The sequence below is a fragment of the Nannobrachium achirus genome (assembly GCF_963921795.1).
Source record: "Nannobrachium achirus genome assembly, chromosome: 17".
NCBI lineage: Eukaryota > Metazoa > Chordata > Actinopteri > Myctophiformes > Myctophidae > Nannobrachium > Nannobrachium achirus.
The window spans coordinates 12,236,077-12,253,603 of NC_137824.1; the positions used below are offsets into that span (position 1 = coordinate 12,236,077).

A 17,527-nucleotide genomic window follows, 5' to 3' on the forward strand; every position below is an offset into this window, starting at 1 on the left:
TATTTGCACTGATGAAGGAGGGCTTTTATTTTACCAAAAAACATACACATTTGAACCTAGGAGATACAAGGTTTTTGCCTGACAGTCACAAAATTGATCTTTTTCACTTCAAGCACCTTATATTTATAGCACACATTTTAGTGATTATGTTGCGAGGAAAACGTTGAGATGACAGCCATTTTGGTTAGAACTGACTGAAAGTAACTTTGTTCTTCCTCAAGTTTAAAATGATACTAAATATTTCTTCAAGTGTCCAAATAAATTCCAAATATTATCACATTACCTCGCGGCCTGGACTGGCGCCACGGCACCCCAGGGTGCCCCGTCACCCACTTTGAAAACCCCTGGTGTATAGAGTGAACGCGGTACCTTGAAGCGGTCCTCTTGTGGCCCATCACCAGCTCCCTGCAGTAGAACTTGGAGGTAGTGCGTTCTGGAACCTGCAGCACCACAACAACAACAACAAGACAGCATGTCATTCAGTAGAACATGATATATATATAAACTTTATTACAGGCTCAGGGCCCACAGGGTAGAAAACAATACATTTACATTACAAATATAATAAAATAAAAATAATAAAAAACAGAAACAGTACATATACCCAGCCCCACCGGAGTCAAAAAAGGCACTCATGCCAGTGTCCTCTTATAGTAGACATGTACCGGACAGAGCTACGTCCAGGGTCTGTCATCAGTCCAATTAATCCATTTAAGGAGCGGTCCAGTCTGCACATGAACTTATAAGTAAGGTTCCTTAATAGAGCCATGAAGGTGGTGAGACCTAAAGAAACAAAGAGCTCACTGGCCCTTGTGCTCCTAGGTTTTTTCAGCAGTATTCGAAGGCAGTCATTGTAGGCTACTTGCAGCTTCCGTAAGCTCTCTTTCTTATACTTCACCCACAGAGGGGCTGTATATAGAGGTGTGCAGTAAGCTCTAAACAGGTTTACCTTAACGTCAGTAGTACAATAGTGAAATTTACGAACCAACATATTTGCTTGTACATAGAGCATTCTCCTCAGCATTCTCCTCTGTCTAGACATATCCTCGTCATCCTCAAGGGTGTCTGTTATAATGTGCCCAAGATATTTTTTGATATAATTTTTAGAGTAATACGTAACATATTACTCAGTTCTCAAGACTTTGGATTTCATCACCGTACCACTGACTGCCAGCTGGACACCTTTTGACCTTTGTTCATGCCGTGTGCGTGCTCGTGTGTGCGTGCGTGCGTGTGTGTGTGTGTGTGTGAGTGTGTGCGTGTGACCCAGCATGACATGACCCAGCTACAGACAGGAAGACACACCCCGACACAAAAGGAAGTGAGCTGTGGAAATACCCAGCATCCTCCTGACACCTTGCCCACTTCCTGTAACCCCCCCCCCACGCACGCACGCACACACACACACACACACACACACACACACACACACACACACACACACACACACACACACACACACACACACACACACACACACACACACACACACACACACACACACACACACACACACACACACAGTGATTTAGACAGCAAATTTACATTTAGTTTTAGTCATAGTCTTCTGAACAAAATTCCGTTCAGTTAGGGTCATAGTTTAGTCATCTGAAATGTTTTAGTGTTTTGGTGTCTAGTTTAAGTCGCGTAAATATCGTACGATTGTTAGTCGACAGAATCTACAGTTGTTTAGTCAAACACCATGTATTTGTGGCAGTAGTCCTTGACGGCATCGCAATGTCAGATTTTACACTCGGTTGCACGATGAAAATAGCAGATCTACAAGCTCACAACGCCAGTGAAAAGAGGTAGTCGACGAACACTTGTTCGTCGTGGTTTTAGACTGAACCAGAGGAAATGAACAGTGTTTTTCAGCAATGTGATCTGAATCCAAATGGAGGTCATCATAGATGAACTGAACGTGCTACAACCAAATCCCTGCTATTTCTGAAGAATCTGCAAGTTTTGAGGGTCCTTGACATGAAAAAGTTTGAGAACCACTGAGAATCGTGTCAAAAATATTCAAAGACTGGCACAAATTTGCTAAAAAAACAAACAAACAAAAAAAGCAGATCTACAAGCTTGCCAAGCTTGTAGATGTTAGCAGGTGCTCTGTGGTGCAGTGTTGATTTTGACGGCAAATTTTGATTTAGTTTTAGTCGAGATTTTAGTCGACTGAATCTACAATTGATTTGGTCGAGTAAAATGTATCTTGATGGCGTCGCGATGCCATATTTTCTTTTTTTTTTGTTTAGTTGCAGAGTTTAAAGTTTAAACCATGAGAGAGTAGTGAGTTATTAACTTCTGTTCTATCAAATCCACATGGTCTCCTGCTTGTGAAACTACATGACGCCCCCCCCCCCCATGTTGGTAGCCCACTGGGATGCTGAAATAGAAGCGAGACTACCAGACTATTACTGTGAGAAAGTGAAAAAGAGGGGGGGACATGTAAACAAGGTGTTTTGTAGCAATGTGTTTTCAGTTAGTGCTCACGCACACATGCACACGCACACGCGCACACGCACACACACACGCGCACGCACACGCACGCGCACGCGCACGCGCACGCGCACGCGCACACGCACACGCACACGCACACGCACACGCACACACACACACACACACACACACACACACACACACACAGGCGTGCACACACACGTTAGGTGAATCTCGTGCTGGGTATGAATCACTTCTTCAGCGTGACTTGACCGAGATTCAGTAACGTCCTCTTTATGATTCAAAGGCTAGCATGATCACGCAAACGCATGCACGCAATCTCACTTGCAGCTGAAACAGTATGACTTGTAATAGTTTCTAATGGCACATGGTTATATGTCATGTTTCACAAGAGGTACTTGTTGATAATAAAAATCAATTGTCTGAAAATGCTCTCTAACAACCCTACTTTATATTCAAGCCAATGAGGGAGTCACCACCACCAACAAGTGTGACTTGACATAAATAACAAGGCGCACAATAACACGTTTTAACTCAATTGCCTATTTGGCACCAATCAGCCAATGAGGAATCAGCCTACTTTCGGTGCTGTGTGTGTGTGTGTTTGCCCACCCGCATACAGACAGCACAGAACAGCACCGATTGTAGATCAGCTAATTTTGCTATTTCTATGAGCTTCTCTGACTTTGAAGTGTAAATCTACCTATGAAGGTGGATTCTGCTTTTCAATGGGAATGGAGTGGTTTCTTGCCATGCCATTGCGGGTTTCTGTAGAAATACGCTTCATTCTCCATTAACACATTGAATGCCCAGAATTATTCAACATTTAATTTGCTGGTGCCCATGGCAACCCGCCATTTTACCTACCTTCGAGGTAGGCCTACTGGCGAAAAAATTAATCAGAGTAAATGTAATCCAAGCATGTCCTGTTTATTTCGCGAAAATCTTTTCTTTCAGTCAGGACCGTTTTTTATCAATCCTAAGCCACAGCGTTTGTGTGACGGCCGGTAGAAGAGGCCGCCGTTTTGAACATGAAAGTGATTTAAAAGCTAGATTAGGAGAAAACTGCATCTTTGTGCAGCAGCTAAACAGGGCAGTGAACGAGAAGAGAGCACTTCCCGGTCATGTGATCCCGCGGTGCATTTTGGGAAATGGAGTTTGTTTAATCACTGTGGTAGCCAAGTATAGTAGCTACAGTGCAGTATAGTTTACTGTACAACGCGGCAAACGCGTCGTTGGGCACACGTAGACATCAAAGAGATTGACGCGTTTCCAACTCGTGGGCACCCGCTGAGTAAAAAAAAAAAAAAGTAAATACTGAAGAGGTGAACTGGCACATCTGTAGTTTGTATAGTTACACTAACAGGGCAACCAGACTATAGTACTTTTCTCGACTTTCGTCCATCCAACTTTCTTTCTTTCCAGATGAACTTTTTGAGCGGTGGTTACACCGTCTCCTATACGTGGCCGTGTGTGTATGCGTGTGTGTGTGCGTGTGTGTCTGTATGTAGCCTGCAGTACCTTTTATGACCACACATGTTAAGGGAGGGGCGCTGTTGTTCAGGCCAGGCCAGATCAGGCACACACACACACACGCACACACACACACACACACACACAGGGGGGAAGGGGGGGGGGGGGGGGTAAACCATCGCTCAGTTCACACGGGTGTGATTTTTGGAGCGGTGTGAAGCACAGCTCCGCTATGAGCAGCAATGTGTGTCAGTGTCCCACAACAATGTGTGTCCAGTGTCCCACAACTATCTGGTTGAGTTTGAACTGTTTTCGCCACCTAGTGGCGGAAGAAATTACCTCTGGGAACTCAGATTGAGTTGACTTTTTTCAAATTGATTACTCATGCCATGGACACTTGAGTTCAATTATATATATATAATATATATATTTACCTGGAACTGCTCAAATTCACCGCTCCACTTCGAACCGAGGTTTGATTTTTTTTCTTTTTTTGGTGGCACGCGCTAGGGCGAGGATGTGGAGCAAAATGGCACTTAGGATCAACACTTAAGGAAAATGCAAATGAAATTAGTTACTTTCCAAAAAAAAAAAAAAAACAACGTGGTTGTGGTACCGACCTTGGGGGGTTTCTCGGGGAAGTCCCAGAAGACGTCGTCGGCGGGGGAGAGGGGGTTGAGGGGGGGTGAGGAGGGGGAGGGGGAGAAGGGGGAGAGGGGGGAGAGCACCATGTCCGACATGGAGCTGCTGTGCTGCGACTCGCGGCTAGCTCGCAGGTTAGCATTCTGGGAGAAAAGAAAAACAATGATTTAGTTAAATGAAAAATAGTTTTTTTTTCAAACTTTTAGAGCTTATCTGTGGTAATCATATGGCCAACACTAGATGCCAAAGAAAAAGTCCCTAAATAGCCCATTCTCAATTATTTCATGCGAACAGAAACGTGCTGTGTGATGACATAGACAGCTCTTCTTGAATATAAATGAACCTTGATTACATTCACCTGTTTGATTCCCATTGCTGCACATTCCTCCAAACACAGCTGATTTTAACTAATTTCCTGCTATCCCCGTCGAAACCGGAGATTTCCCGCTGTAACGCGGTGCCATGCCCGTAGATCCCGGAAATTTAATTAGCTTTAATCATTATGAAAGAATTAAAAAATGTATCGCAGTTTATCGCTGATTCGGGCTCTTTAGGCCCGCCTCCTAACTGTATCCGGCTGTATTTCCGGTTCTGACCGGATCTAGGTTTCCGTATGCGGTCTGAGGCCGTGTCATAGCTCCTATCCCATAGGTTTACATTGTAAACAAAGGAAGGAGCTGCACGGCCATAGAATGGTCTTTTTTCACACGTTTTTTAATTTTTTTATTTGGTAGCTGTTTGATTCCTCTACCCGCCTGGCATATGATCTGCGCACATCGTCTGCTATGTGCGCGAACGTGCCCACGTGTTACCATAGCGCACAGCTGGCTGTTTCCAATATTTTTTTTATGTAAACACTGGCGGATACAGCCTGGCAACGGATATGTCTATTTCAATGGGGGGTTTTTTTATTCGAAAGCTGTCATCGAGTCTACACGTCTACAAGATGAGTCGCGCACAGATCATGCACGATGCGTGCACGTGCCCACGTTAAAAGATAAGGACAATTTGGCAGGAAAACAGTTCAGCCTATGTTTAAAATAGCAGCAAATGAGTTAACTACAGAGCTACTTCGTTTTGAATCTCATTCAAGATAACGTCCAAACTATGTATTACTCATTGTAAACTTTATGAGCACAATAAAATATGTATCTGTAAACATTATAGGTTGGAATAATAAGCAACTTGGCAACAAACATTCTGTACACCTGGCCCACTGGACGTGTCCCTCTGCCTGCCGTTTGCAGGCTAAAGGAAGCTACAAACACAAACATTGGGCACACGTGAGTCTTCCCATCGCTTGAAGGGCTGGTCCATTCTGATTGGTTCAGAAACAGGCTTTCACAGGTTTCTGACTGAAACTGCCCAAAAAAGCCATTTCACTAGGGTCTTTAACTTTTTTTGTTTTTATAAATAGGCCTATTTTTTTTACAAGCTTGTGAGCTTGTAGATCTGCTATTTTTAAATGGTTAAAGCATAATATAGTGGTTAAAGTGGTCTAAATGGGTTAAAATGGGTTAACAATATGAATATTTCTTCTAAATCATAAACAGTTTTCTGATAATCTATGTTTTTATATTTGTGGTTCTCAAACTTTTTTTTTTTTAAACTCAAGGTCCCCCAGAATTATAGTTATTTATTCATTGCCGTGGGGCCCATCCCAAAATATTTTGTCCCAGTCTTAACTCATCAAACGCCCACGCCTACCAACGCCTACCCGTGGATGTTGGCCAATGCCCGCGGGTTGTTTCCATTAGACGCTGAGAGCATCTCGCCGACGATTTTCTCCAGTTAATCCAATGCATCACCCAGACTTTAAAGCTCTTTATCTCTGATGTATGTTTTGTGGCACAGAACCGCCTCTTTTCATGGCAGAATGGGCAAATTATGATCCGCTAAAACTAGCTTTAGGCTATACAGGGTGATTTCTCACAACATCCTGTCTACGGTCATGTGACATGAAAAACGGCATCACACGCGCACACACGGACTGGGGCGTTGCGCAATACAATGGAGCTGGATCTGGGCACTTAGGTGGGGCTCTGGCGCCATCTCATGGGCAGCCAATGTGTTAATGGTTCAACGCATCAAAGGTTTTATGGTCATGCTTCACCGTGACTCTGGATCGCTTGATTCTAGGCTTAAAATAATTGATATAAATATTTTTTGTATATCTCTTTGTGGCACCTGTAAACTACTCCATCTATCTATCAATACTGACATGTTCAGTACAGTGTTGGCACATTTTGTTCACAGTTTTATTCATAGTCCTGGTTGTATTCATAGTTGCTCTCAAGCGCATGAAGCCCCTGGAAGTACCTCTACTTGGATAGGTTCCAACGTTTGAGCCAATAGGAGCAGACCATTGAAGCATGAGAGAGGGAGTCCCGCCAGTCCGGCGCCAGTCCCGCATCTGATTGTCCTACCGAGCGTCCCATTCTGTGACGCCCAAGGAAGCGTCCTTCAGAATTCCGGAAGCTTGCCAGTCCTCTTTGGCCAACGTCCCCCGCCGGAGAAGGCGTCTACCTTTATATGTCTATGGCTGGCACAGCACTCCCACCGGACTCCATTATTTGCCTATATGCTGTATGGGGGTACAGGGTTTGTTTATGGTCAAGTCTGAGTCATAGTGACTTGGCCGAGGTCCGCCCCTGGTGGTCGGTCGCTGGGAGCACACTAGAGATCGTCTGACTTTTCTTTTTCCTTTTTCTCTTCTGTTTTTTAACCGTTATTCCTTTGCTCAGGAGGAACGCTTCCTGATTGGTTTCACGACCCAAGAAGTTCTTCAGCATCTCGTCGGCGTCCTTAAGAGGCTCCAGGCTTCAGGATGCAGTTCCTGTAGTTCAGACCCACCTTGGGGTTCATGATTCCTTCCTGTTGGAAACGGCTGTAGAACATGTCCATGGACAACACCTCGCCCCACAGGTAGCGATACAACGTGCCATCGGAGCTACATTTCACAGAGTCACAGATAGCTTTCATAGATTTGTAGGGCCTTTGTAGAGCAGGGACTCCCAGAATGTCCTCGTAGAGCCTCATGCATTCATTAGCCAGTTCCTTGTTGCAAAGGTTCTGGGTGTGAAGAGCAAGGTCCAATTTATCTCTGGCTATCTGCCTCAGGCAGTCCATACCCAGGGACGTGCTGGGCCCCTGATTCAGCCCGGGAAAAAGAGTTGAAGAGGCCCTCATTGCGTGCTATAGAGAAATATCTCTCTATAGCACTGCTGCTACTCAAAGATTTGCCATTTCAGATCATGACAAGGGACAAGCCAGTGGGCCAATTACTGTACATGAGTTATATTTTCGACGTTGTCGGGACGTTGTCCAAAACCATTTGTTTTGTATTTATCATTTTAAAAATGATTTAAACTAGTGAAAACAGCAGATCTACAAGCACACAACGCCTCGCGGTGCGAGGCGTTGTGTGCTTGTAGATCTGCTGTTTTCACTACTTTTGTGCAACGGCCTTATGATGAAGCAGGGCTTTGCTTCGCGAAAAAATGTATATATTTGAAACTTGGAGAAACTTGGTGACGATTTACTTTGTTGGCCGCACAGCCCCCAAAATGGAACGAAGGCCGACATTTTATTTTTAATTTATTCCTAATGGCCGGCCTGGACCGGCCGGGAATGAACCGGCCGTTCGGGAGTTGTCCCGCTTTTCCCAATGGCCAGCACGTCCCTGTCCATACCGCTGTTGGCGAGGCGAGACTTGACGAGTTTGTCCAGCAGGTGGCCAGGAATGGCAGCTCCCGTCTTGTAGTGTTTAGAGATTCTCTGCAGCGATTCCTTCTCCCAAACCCAGTTCTCCAGCATCAGGGACGGAACCTCATCAAAGTCCAGCTCCACGTTGAAGGCACTGAACACAGCGTAGTCGACCTGAGCACAGAGGAGGTGCATGGCGTGACCAAACTCATGGAAGAACGTCAGTACATCTTCGTGTTTCAGGCAGGCAGGGGGCGTCGGGTGTTTTATTATTTTTTTCGCGTCGGCCTTTAGGTTTGCCGAACTTTGTCACTATGGCAGCAACAGCCATCTGTCTTCTCCCATCAGACAGCAGACAGCCGGGCTGCAGCTGGCGACAATATCCAGCGCAACCTGCTCCCACGTCCTTTCCCTCTCTGGTAAACAGGTCAAGGTAAAACTGTCCGACTGTCTGTCCAGAGGAGCGGTCGGTGACACAGTACAGAGTGACATCCTCATGCCACACGGGGGCGCCGTGCACCAGGCTGAAGGACAGACCCAGCAGGTCCTGGCAGATGTCCAACAGACCCTGGGTCACAACCTCCAAGGGAAAATACTCCTCCAACTGGTCGTGATCCACGCCAAACTGGACCTTCACCACCTGGGGCTCGTAGTCATCCAGGTCCTTCATACACAGCTCTCCATTGAATGGCCGAGCTCTCTTCTGACACTCATCCTCCTTTAGTTTGAGGAGCTTTGTTCTCTCTTTGTCTCCCAGTGGCTTCAGCTTATGGGCCACCTCGTCCAGGAAGAAGGAGACATTCTTGGCAGACTTTGCCTTGCATGTCTTCAGGAGAGAGTCAGCACAGGGTTTCTGTTTTATATCGTGACTATGAAGATCAGATTGCATCTCTCTGGTACTTTCCCTAAGACACCTCTCCATGTATCTCTTATCCTCCGCAGTAAGACTATCTTCATCCACCTTCAATTCCAGAGCAAGAATCCTCTGGTGGACGTTCTTTCTCCTGCTCATGGCCACCTTAAACTTAGACAGCTTCTCCCATGCCACTCTGCTGGCGAGACTCACCTCCACACTGGGAGACACATCCTTGGGGAAGACCAACATGTTCTTCTGGACATCGTACTCAGCTTCCATGTCGGCCAGGGCCTTCAGAGTGTTGCTGAAGGTAACTCTGTCCAGGTCCAGGGAACCCACGGCATCATAAACCTTCTTGGTGTTGGCGATGAGCTTGTCAGACATCTGCCGGATCTGTCCGGGGCTCAGATCCCAGCGCAGACGGTTCTCGGTGCAAACCGGAGAAGTGCTGATGAAATCCACCTCTCCTGTTGTAGCTCCCATGTTTGTGAAAACGTTATTTGAGCTCTGTGAATCTGTTTGGATTGGATGTCAATTGTTTTCTTTTTTTAGGCGTAGATAGTAACGGAAGGAAGGATTCTCCTTTACTTCAAAAACTCACCGGAGCATCGGCAAGCGTTCCGACCCACAGCCTTAAAGCAACTGCTCCCATACCTTTTATACCTTTTAATTCTTACAGAGAAGAGGCCATTGTGGAGGCTGTGTTTGCCTCTTATGTCCATATATGGAGTTCTGTGCCATGCCCAAATATGGAGATGATGTCATATTTATGAACTCATATATATTGATGACACATTGGATTTATTTAAATTTTGGTTGCCCAGGCAACCAGGTTATACCGTAGTTTTCTGTTGAGATTGGCACATTTCCTGGGGCAAGCTGCTCATATCACACATGTCACATGTGCCTTCTTATTTTTTTCACTCTCAAAAAGCACCTGCATTGTAGTGCATTTGAAATTACATTGCAGGGCATATCATGGGGTGATCACTGCTTGCCTCCTGTGAATTGTTTTATTTTTATTTTTGTTTATTTTCTGTTTATTTCGTTGCTGAGTCAGCAGACAAAGTGAAGTGAGTGAGATGAAAAAAAAAAAAAACCTGGGTGAAATGAGCCAATCTCAACAGGAAACATCGGTAGTACTGGTCCGACTTTATTCCATCCATCCATCTTTCCAGATAAACTTTGTTTTGCCGCGCCACTCCTCCCAGTTTCAGTGGCCGCCCTAGTGTAGTGGTTAGAGCATTATGCCTTTCATGCGGAAGGTTGGGGTTCAAACCCTACCTGGGGTCGAATTCAGCAAGGGCATGTGCCAAATCAAATGGGTTCAGATCCCTGAGCCAAGTCCCCTGAGGAGGCCTGTCCTGGACAGGTGTCACCAGACACAAAAAAACAGCAACTGAATTTGGGCCATAATGGTGGACACACCGGCAGACTTGCTTGAGGGGCTTAAACGAAGGGATGTGATGTATCTCTTGGAGGTGATGATGAGAGCTGACAGCCCAGGACACTGCGCAAAGTACGGCTTGTACCCTTATAGTATGCTTGTACACTTAAAGTTATACTACATCTAGAGAGTGGATGGCCCCACCCCTAAACTATTCATTTCAATTCATTTTCAATTTCTATGAATATTTCAAATCCTTTTGAGTTTTTTTTTCTTTTATTCTTAAAAGAAAAAAGAAAAAAAAAACTGTTTCCCCATCTCAAAATATTTAAAATATTTAGTTCCAAAAATGTAGTTATAAATGTTCGCTTAAAAAATGCATGCGTTCAAAGATTTGCATGCATTTTCAAAAATAGCAGATCTACAAGCTCGCAGCGCGGCACCGCTTGTATATCTGCTATTTTTCAATAGATAAAGCTTAAAATAATTAAGGCCCCTCCACCTTGGGCCCTAGTAACTCAGTCCCCTTGTGACGAGAGTTACCTGGTGTAGGTGAGCTCGCTGCATGGCGGGGGTGCAGGGGCTGGAGTTGCTCCCGGAGCCCAGTCTAGAGTGCATCTGGCCGGGCAGACCGGCCGCGGACAGCAGCCTGGCCAGGCTGGTCTCCTGGAGGTCCATCTGGAAGACGCAACACACAACATTCTGTACGTGTGAATGCACGTGGCGCACGTGTGTGTGTGCATGATTATTATTATTATTATTTTTTTTTTTTATGACTCTACACTAGCCTGGTTAATAAACCAGACTGCACAACACCACTCCCTGTTGGTAGTGGTGGTGTTGTGTAGTCTGGCCCTTCACATTAAATAAGCTTTTTCCACCAGCCCTCAGAGAGGGCGAGCCAATCAGGGCTGTAGGCTTGGGGCACGTGGTGGGTGGTGGCCTGGATCAAAACCATTCAGCCAATCAGGCGAGTCTGTGTGTATTCAAACACATTCCCCCCTCCACTCTTATTACAGACATCAAACAGATTGTAGTCTTTGATGCTTTCAGTGACTAACGAGCTATTGACACTTGTATGGCTCAATCAATTACAGCAGCTCACAAGCCCTTTGAAGTTCAGAGGGAGCAATTAAGAGCAAGTCAACTTAACATTTTTTTAAACCACCCCCTGCCCGCCCCCCCAGAAGTGGAATGTCTGCCCGAAATCTCAGACTCTCTTCCCAAAACGAAGTGTGTGATAGAGTCTGACGCTTGCAGTCTGGCTAACTCTACACACCCTCTTCTATGGAGATAGATCTGTGTCTTTATCATAAGTGTGTATTTTGCGATGTGAGCAGTTGTACTTAAATATCCGTGCAGTTGTAGCTCGGAATTTGCACAAGTGTATGATGGAATCTGAAAAAACCTTCCCTGCATTTCCATTTACAACCTCAAATCCCTTTCTACACGCTCTCGAATCGTCATACTCTTGCTCAAATGTGTTAAACTGTTGCTCTCGATATTGCAACATATTCATCGATATGTCGTTGCAAAATCTGGCAAGCATACCATACCAGCAGGAGTGATAAGGGCTGTAGGGGTTGTAACTATTTAAACATTTTCTACAGCAGTTGGCACAAAAAACCTGCACTATTGACACGTTTCACACATATTTAATACGTTACTATATCGATTTTAAATCATTGCAATCGCAATCGTATCGCCACGAATGAACCAATATCGTCCATGTATCGTATCGTCAACCATGTATCGTGATGCGTATCGTATCGTTGTGAAAATGTATTGTTAAGCCTCTATCAGAGTCGGCACCGCGGTGGAAGACTATCCACCGCGGTGTAGTCTTTTTGAGTCACAAAACTACAACGTTACGTCATTCCTCGCGGTGAAGAGCTTTCCACCACGAGTCGCAACACATCTCTCTGTTTTTACTTTCAGACAGATAGGCTCTTCACCCCGTTCACTGATTGGTCGATCTAGACCAGTCAGTCACAGTGTTAGGACTTCACCGTGACTGACTATGATGGCCTTCACTTATTTTCTGACTTGAGGTGGAAAGCTTTCCACCTCAAATTTGCGGTGGATAGCTCTTCACCACAGACTCTGATAGAGGCTTTACACACCTATACAGCAGAGGAGCACAAACACAAGGGAAACAGCAGCCATAGGAGAGCAAAGGCCAGGGAAAGGAGGCATATTATCTCTGTTAGCAGTGGCTCTCCAGCTCTTCCATGGGGGTTAGGGTTCATATCGCCGTTGTGGGGCGGAAACCACGTATGTCCAAAACTGTTCCTTTCCTATTTATCAATTAAAAATGAGTTAAAACTAGTGAAAATAGCCGATCTACAAGCACACAACGCCCCGCACCGCTTGCAGATCTGCTACTTTCACTAGTCTTGTGCCACAGTCTTGTATGATGAAGCAGGAATTTACTTGCAAAAAAACAGACCAATTTAAAACTTGGGAGATGCAAGGTTTCTGCCCGACATTGGCGATATCTATCCGGGCGGGCTGCAGACCATTAGTCTGGAAATATATTGGTGCTTAAAATGTTTCAAATGTATTCCCAAATTAACTCATTCTGTACCAGATGCCAAAAGTGCTCCAAGGTAGCTGTGCCGAGATTTTGTATGTTTTTCTTTACTATGCAATGAAAAAAAAATGATTTTTTTTTTATAATTTTTGTCCCCACAGAAACAGACACAGTTGTTGTGATTCAGTGGCAAAAATAATTTTGTCAATCGGACAAATGGTTCCAGAGATAGAGCTGTTTGAATGAAAAAAAGTGTCCATCCACTAGAATGGACACACATGAACACACATTTTCTCAATCAGCTAAACGAGGGAGCGAACACACAAACAGAGAAAAGCATCTCTCTGATCTCAGGTCATTTTGACATCTTTAGCCGTCATTGGCACACAGGGCTATTGGAAAAAAAAACGTCATAAGCCGTCATTGGCACAGAATGAGTTAACACATTTCCAACATTGTTTGGATAAACCATCCAATGCATTTTGATTTCTAAACCATAGCTATAGTAACACATGTGTTGGTCTCGGAGCCACTGTTTTCAGAGGGCAGGGCAGTTTCTGTTTACCGCGCGCCGCTGGCTGTTAGCGGGGCAGCTAGGCTTGGCGGCAACGGACGCGGCCGCGGAGGAGGAGGAGGCCGCGACGCTGTTAGCTAGCCTCTGGACGCTGCTGGCCACCGGCCTCTCCCTCTCCCGCTCCCTCTCCCTCTGCCGCTGCTGCCTCTGCCGCTCGCGCTCCTTCTCCCGGTGCCTGTGGTCGTGCTGCAGCGACAGCAGCTGGGTCTGGTCCTTGGGGAGGGTGCGGTGCGAGCGCCGGCCCGCCGCGGGCTGCTGATGCTGGGCTACGGGCTGCTGGGGCTTGGCGCCCCCTGTCGGGGGCTGGAAGTGCTGCTGCTGCTGCTGCTGGGCTTTGGGCTGCGGAAGCAGATGATTGGGAGGCGCAGCTCGCTATAGCGGCCCGAAAAACAGAAGCACGCAAACACACACACACACACATGCAAGCGCACACAGACACAAGAGACAACATCGAAGCGCACGTTAGCGACAACAAGGCACACTGACGAGCTGAGCTGGAGTTCAACTTCCCATGTACTCCACTTTTTGAAAAGAAAAAAAAAAGAGAAAATGGAAATATATCGCCGCTGGGGGGCAGACACCTTGTACTTGTACGTCCAAAACTCATTATTTTCAGGAAGGTTAAACCAGTGGTTCTCAACCTGTGGGTCGGGATCCCCAGCGGGGTCGCCAAGTGAAAGTTACAGGTAAGGTGAGTGCAATATGAAACGTAATCACAGTAATCCTTAATCATTTTCAATCATATTCAAGAGCTTTTGGAGAGAAATGAGACGGACACAGAGCACTGCAGAGGTAACGTGTGTGAGTGTCTGTGTCCAGCTGATGCCAGCAAGTAGTTGACGGCCCCTCGTTAATGGATCAAAGGAAGGCAATTATGTCTCTGCAATGTCAACTAGCTGCTGTTATACAGATGCATACTTTTCAAGCAGACTGGTTAATTGGTTCTTAACTTGTTTTGTTTCAACTTTAAGGAGTGCATTTGTCATAATAATTATAATAATGGTGGTATAAGAGTAACAGCAACCCTAGTATATCTGAACTGTCGCTGGAGTAGCCAGGAACGCCTGTATTTGTTTTCAGTCACCCGAGTGTTAAAGAATCACATAAGCCTCTGTCGCTCAAAAATCTATTTTTACCGTAGATATCTTTCGTGCATAATGACTCCGGTAAATCCACGTCACATTTCGCACCATCATTACTTGTTTACAGGAGCAGCTGTGCAAACTACAATGAGATTTATTTTTCTTACATGTGGAAAGTGCTTTTTTCCCCTTTTTTTGGTGCTTATTTTACACTTTGTGCAGCATTACTTAGTACGACAATTAGTTGTCAACTAAAACATCATAATTTTTTGTTTTACATTTTTTAATAATTTATAGTTTTTATTTCATTTTGCAGTACAAACAAGACAGGGGCTGACACAGAAGTGGCCAAGTATTTTAAAAGTGTGGATCATGTCCCCATGAAAACAAATACACAACGAAAAACTCAACAAGTACAAAACAATCAAGACATGTTCCTAACAGTAAGACTAAAACGAACCTAACCCTATCGACAAAACAGGACAAAACAAACAAAACTCAAACTAACAAAACATACACCCTTTTGCACTGCACCTCCATCATGACAAAGCCTCATACAATCAGTCCACAACACTCTTACATAACAGGATAAATATATGACCGCGTGTAATCTGAGTTTGTTTCTGGGAACAGCGGAACACACACGTAACAATGCTGAGCCATAACACCACAAGGACTGGAGCAAATGAATGACAACATCTGCGTAACAATTTGAACGATGTCTTCATAGGAACGAGAAGAGCTCAGTCACACGCTAGGAATGTGCAACAATAAATAGCCAAAGTAGCTCAACAAAACAATGGTGCTGACTCAGTGGTGGGAAGTAAATAAGTACATTTACTCAAGTAAGCCTACTGCACTTGAGTATTTCCACTACATCTCAGTGGCAAATATTGCATTTTTGACATTACAATAATATGAAAAACTTTAGTTAGTAGTAATTTTGCACAATTACTGATATCCCTTACGTAGCTTACTTTTACCTGTGCTAGACTATTTCTGCATTGTGGTATTTCTACAATTTAAGCAAAAAAGGGGGTGAAAATGGAGAAGCACTGAACAGAACAATGTCTTTGTCACGGTGAGACAACGGCGTTCTCAGTGTGCTTCTTCCCATGACAGCACAGTGAAACGTCAAGCTGCATGGCAGCCATCTTACGTATGTGTTCCCAACGAATGCAAGAATTTCCATTGAATCTTTAGCCCTGCTGTGTGACATCATTGCAATGTCAGCTTGATTCAAAACACAGACAGACAGAGGGAGGGAGAGAGAGAGAGAGAGAGAAATGCCTCAAACTAGTTATCAATCCATTGCATCATAATTTTGATCAACAAATCTACACTTCCTGTATGCCACCGTGTCTCAACATGGTTGAGAATCAATTCCCGTGAACGCGCGCCCCACAAAGCGCACAGTCTTCTAGTGTCCTACTTTTTTGTGCCCTTTCCAACACCAAATCTCAAGGCACACCTGTATTCGTAGCGGAAATAGCTGATCGAAAAAGCTCGGAGCGTGCCATGCCGTGAGCTCGTTGCACTTAGATCAACGGACCCACTCCCTAGCTTCCGCCGTGGTCTGAAGACTCACCTCTTCAGACTCCACCCATATCACTTACCGTAACACTGTTCTACCCCCCTATGAACATGAAAGCTAGATAGGATTTTTCAGTTTTTTAAGCTTTTTTTACTACCTATGATCTGGTCTACCTATATTATTTTTGTCTAGATTGATATGTCTATGCAGTTGATGTATTGATGTATTACCTTGCTGATTGTATTGACTAGAAAGGCTTCGCGCCCTGTGGGCGCTCAGGCAGGACTGCTCTATAGTTGATCAACATAAGGGGTTTAGGGGCGCTCAGGCAGGACTGCTCTATATTTGATCAACATAAGGGGTTTAGGGGCGCTCAGGCAGGACTGCTCTATATTTGATCAACATAAGGGGTTTAGGGGCGCTCAGGCAGGACTGCTCTATATTTGATCAACATAAGGGGTTTAGGGGCGCTCAGGCAGGACTGCTCTATATTTGATCAACATAAGGGTTTAGGTTTTAATTCAGATTAAAATGTTTTCAATACCTTATTGTCAATATCCATCATGAACAAAAAGGCACACTTGGTCGGACACCAATAACTCAGGAAACAGGAACAATTGTGTAAGGTGTCCAGTGTAGTCTGGGCTGACAGTCAATACTTTTGTACTTTTACTGACGTAGCCTATATGTTGAATTGAGGACTTTTGAGTGGTGGGGGGGTGGGGGGCTGTAGGCAAATTTGCGAGGTTGTTGTATCTAGACTGATTGATTGATTGAAGAGTTTAGCACTGTTTGCAATAGAAGACACAGTTACAATACACAGCATTGGCACACACACACAGTCCCATTTCGCGAGCCACCCGTGGGTCGAGACCCACACAGTACTTGGGAAACAATGCTTAAAACATCATACTCACGCAGCTTTATAGACGCTGTCTGTATCTGTGCTCTCTCTATCTCCGAGGCATGAACGCACACTCACTCATTCACTCACTCACACATGCGACGCAAGCGAAAAGCGGTTGTCCGTGGTGTAACCTACTTATTATAACTCTATGGGTGTAACATGTTGAAAATTTAAAAATATCCGTGCCGTGTGGCAAGCGACGTCGCAAATGCATCATCCCAATGAGCAAACCTCCTTTGTTACAGAGGTTGAGTAGGTATCGGCGTTATGTCGCTGTACTGTCTGGGTATATAGGTGAAGTGAATGAATAGGCTATCAGCCTCTCACCAAATCTGTCATGTGTGCGCACTATAGCCCATGCAGGGACTCATGGG

The 17,527-nt window shown here is 45.0% G+C and overlaps 1 protein-coding gene and 1 pseudogene across 4 annotated transcripts in view; both read right to left on the reverse strand.

Moving 5' to 3' along the window:
* LOC308302113 (mitogen-activated protein kinase kinase kinase kinase 4-like) overlaps positions 1-17,527 on the reverse strand; it is a 173,742-nt gene that overhangs the window by 42,942 nt on the left and 113,273 nt on the right. For 2 of the 3 annotated variants that reach the window (XR_013962934.1, XM_080746308.1), the window contains exons 16-19: positions 13,622-14,002; positions 11,067-11,201; positions 4,554-4,718; positions 370-440 (exon numbers count right to left, since the gene is read on the reverse strand). Coding sequence is in view for 2 of the 3 variants with exons in the window: in XM_080746308.1 (XP_080602434.1) it covers positions 370-440; positions 4,554-4,718; positions 11,067-11,201; positions 13,622-14,002 (752 nt within the window). In the remaining variant the exon portion in view is untranslated. The remainder of the gene's footprint in view (positions 1-369; positions 441-4,553; positions 4,719-11,066; positions 11,202-13,621; positions 14,003-17,527) is intronic. The other variant, XM_080746309.1, reaches the window with a different exon arrangement.
* LOC308301886 (thimet oligopeptidase-like) lies at positions 7,381-9,619 on the reverse strand (annotated as a pseudogene). Its single transcript has 2 exons — positions 8,254-9,619; positions 7,381-7,725 (listed from the first exon to the last, which is right to left on the reverse strand). The product of its transcript is annotated as a thimet oligopeptidase-like (transcript).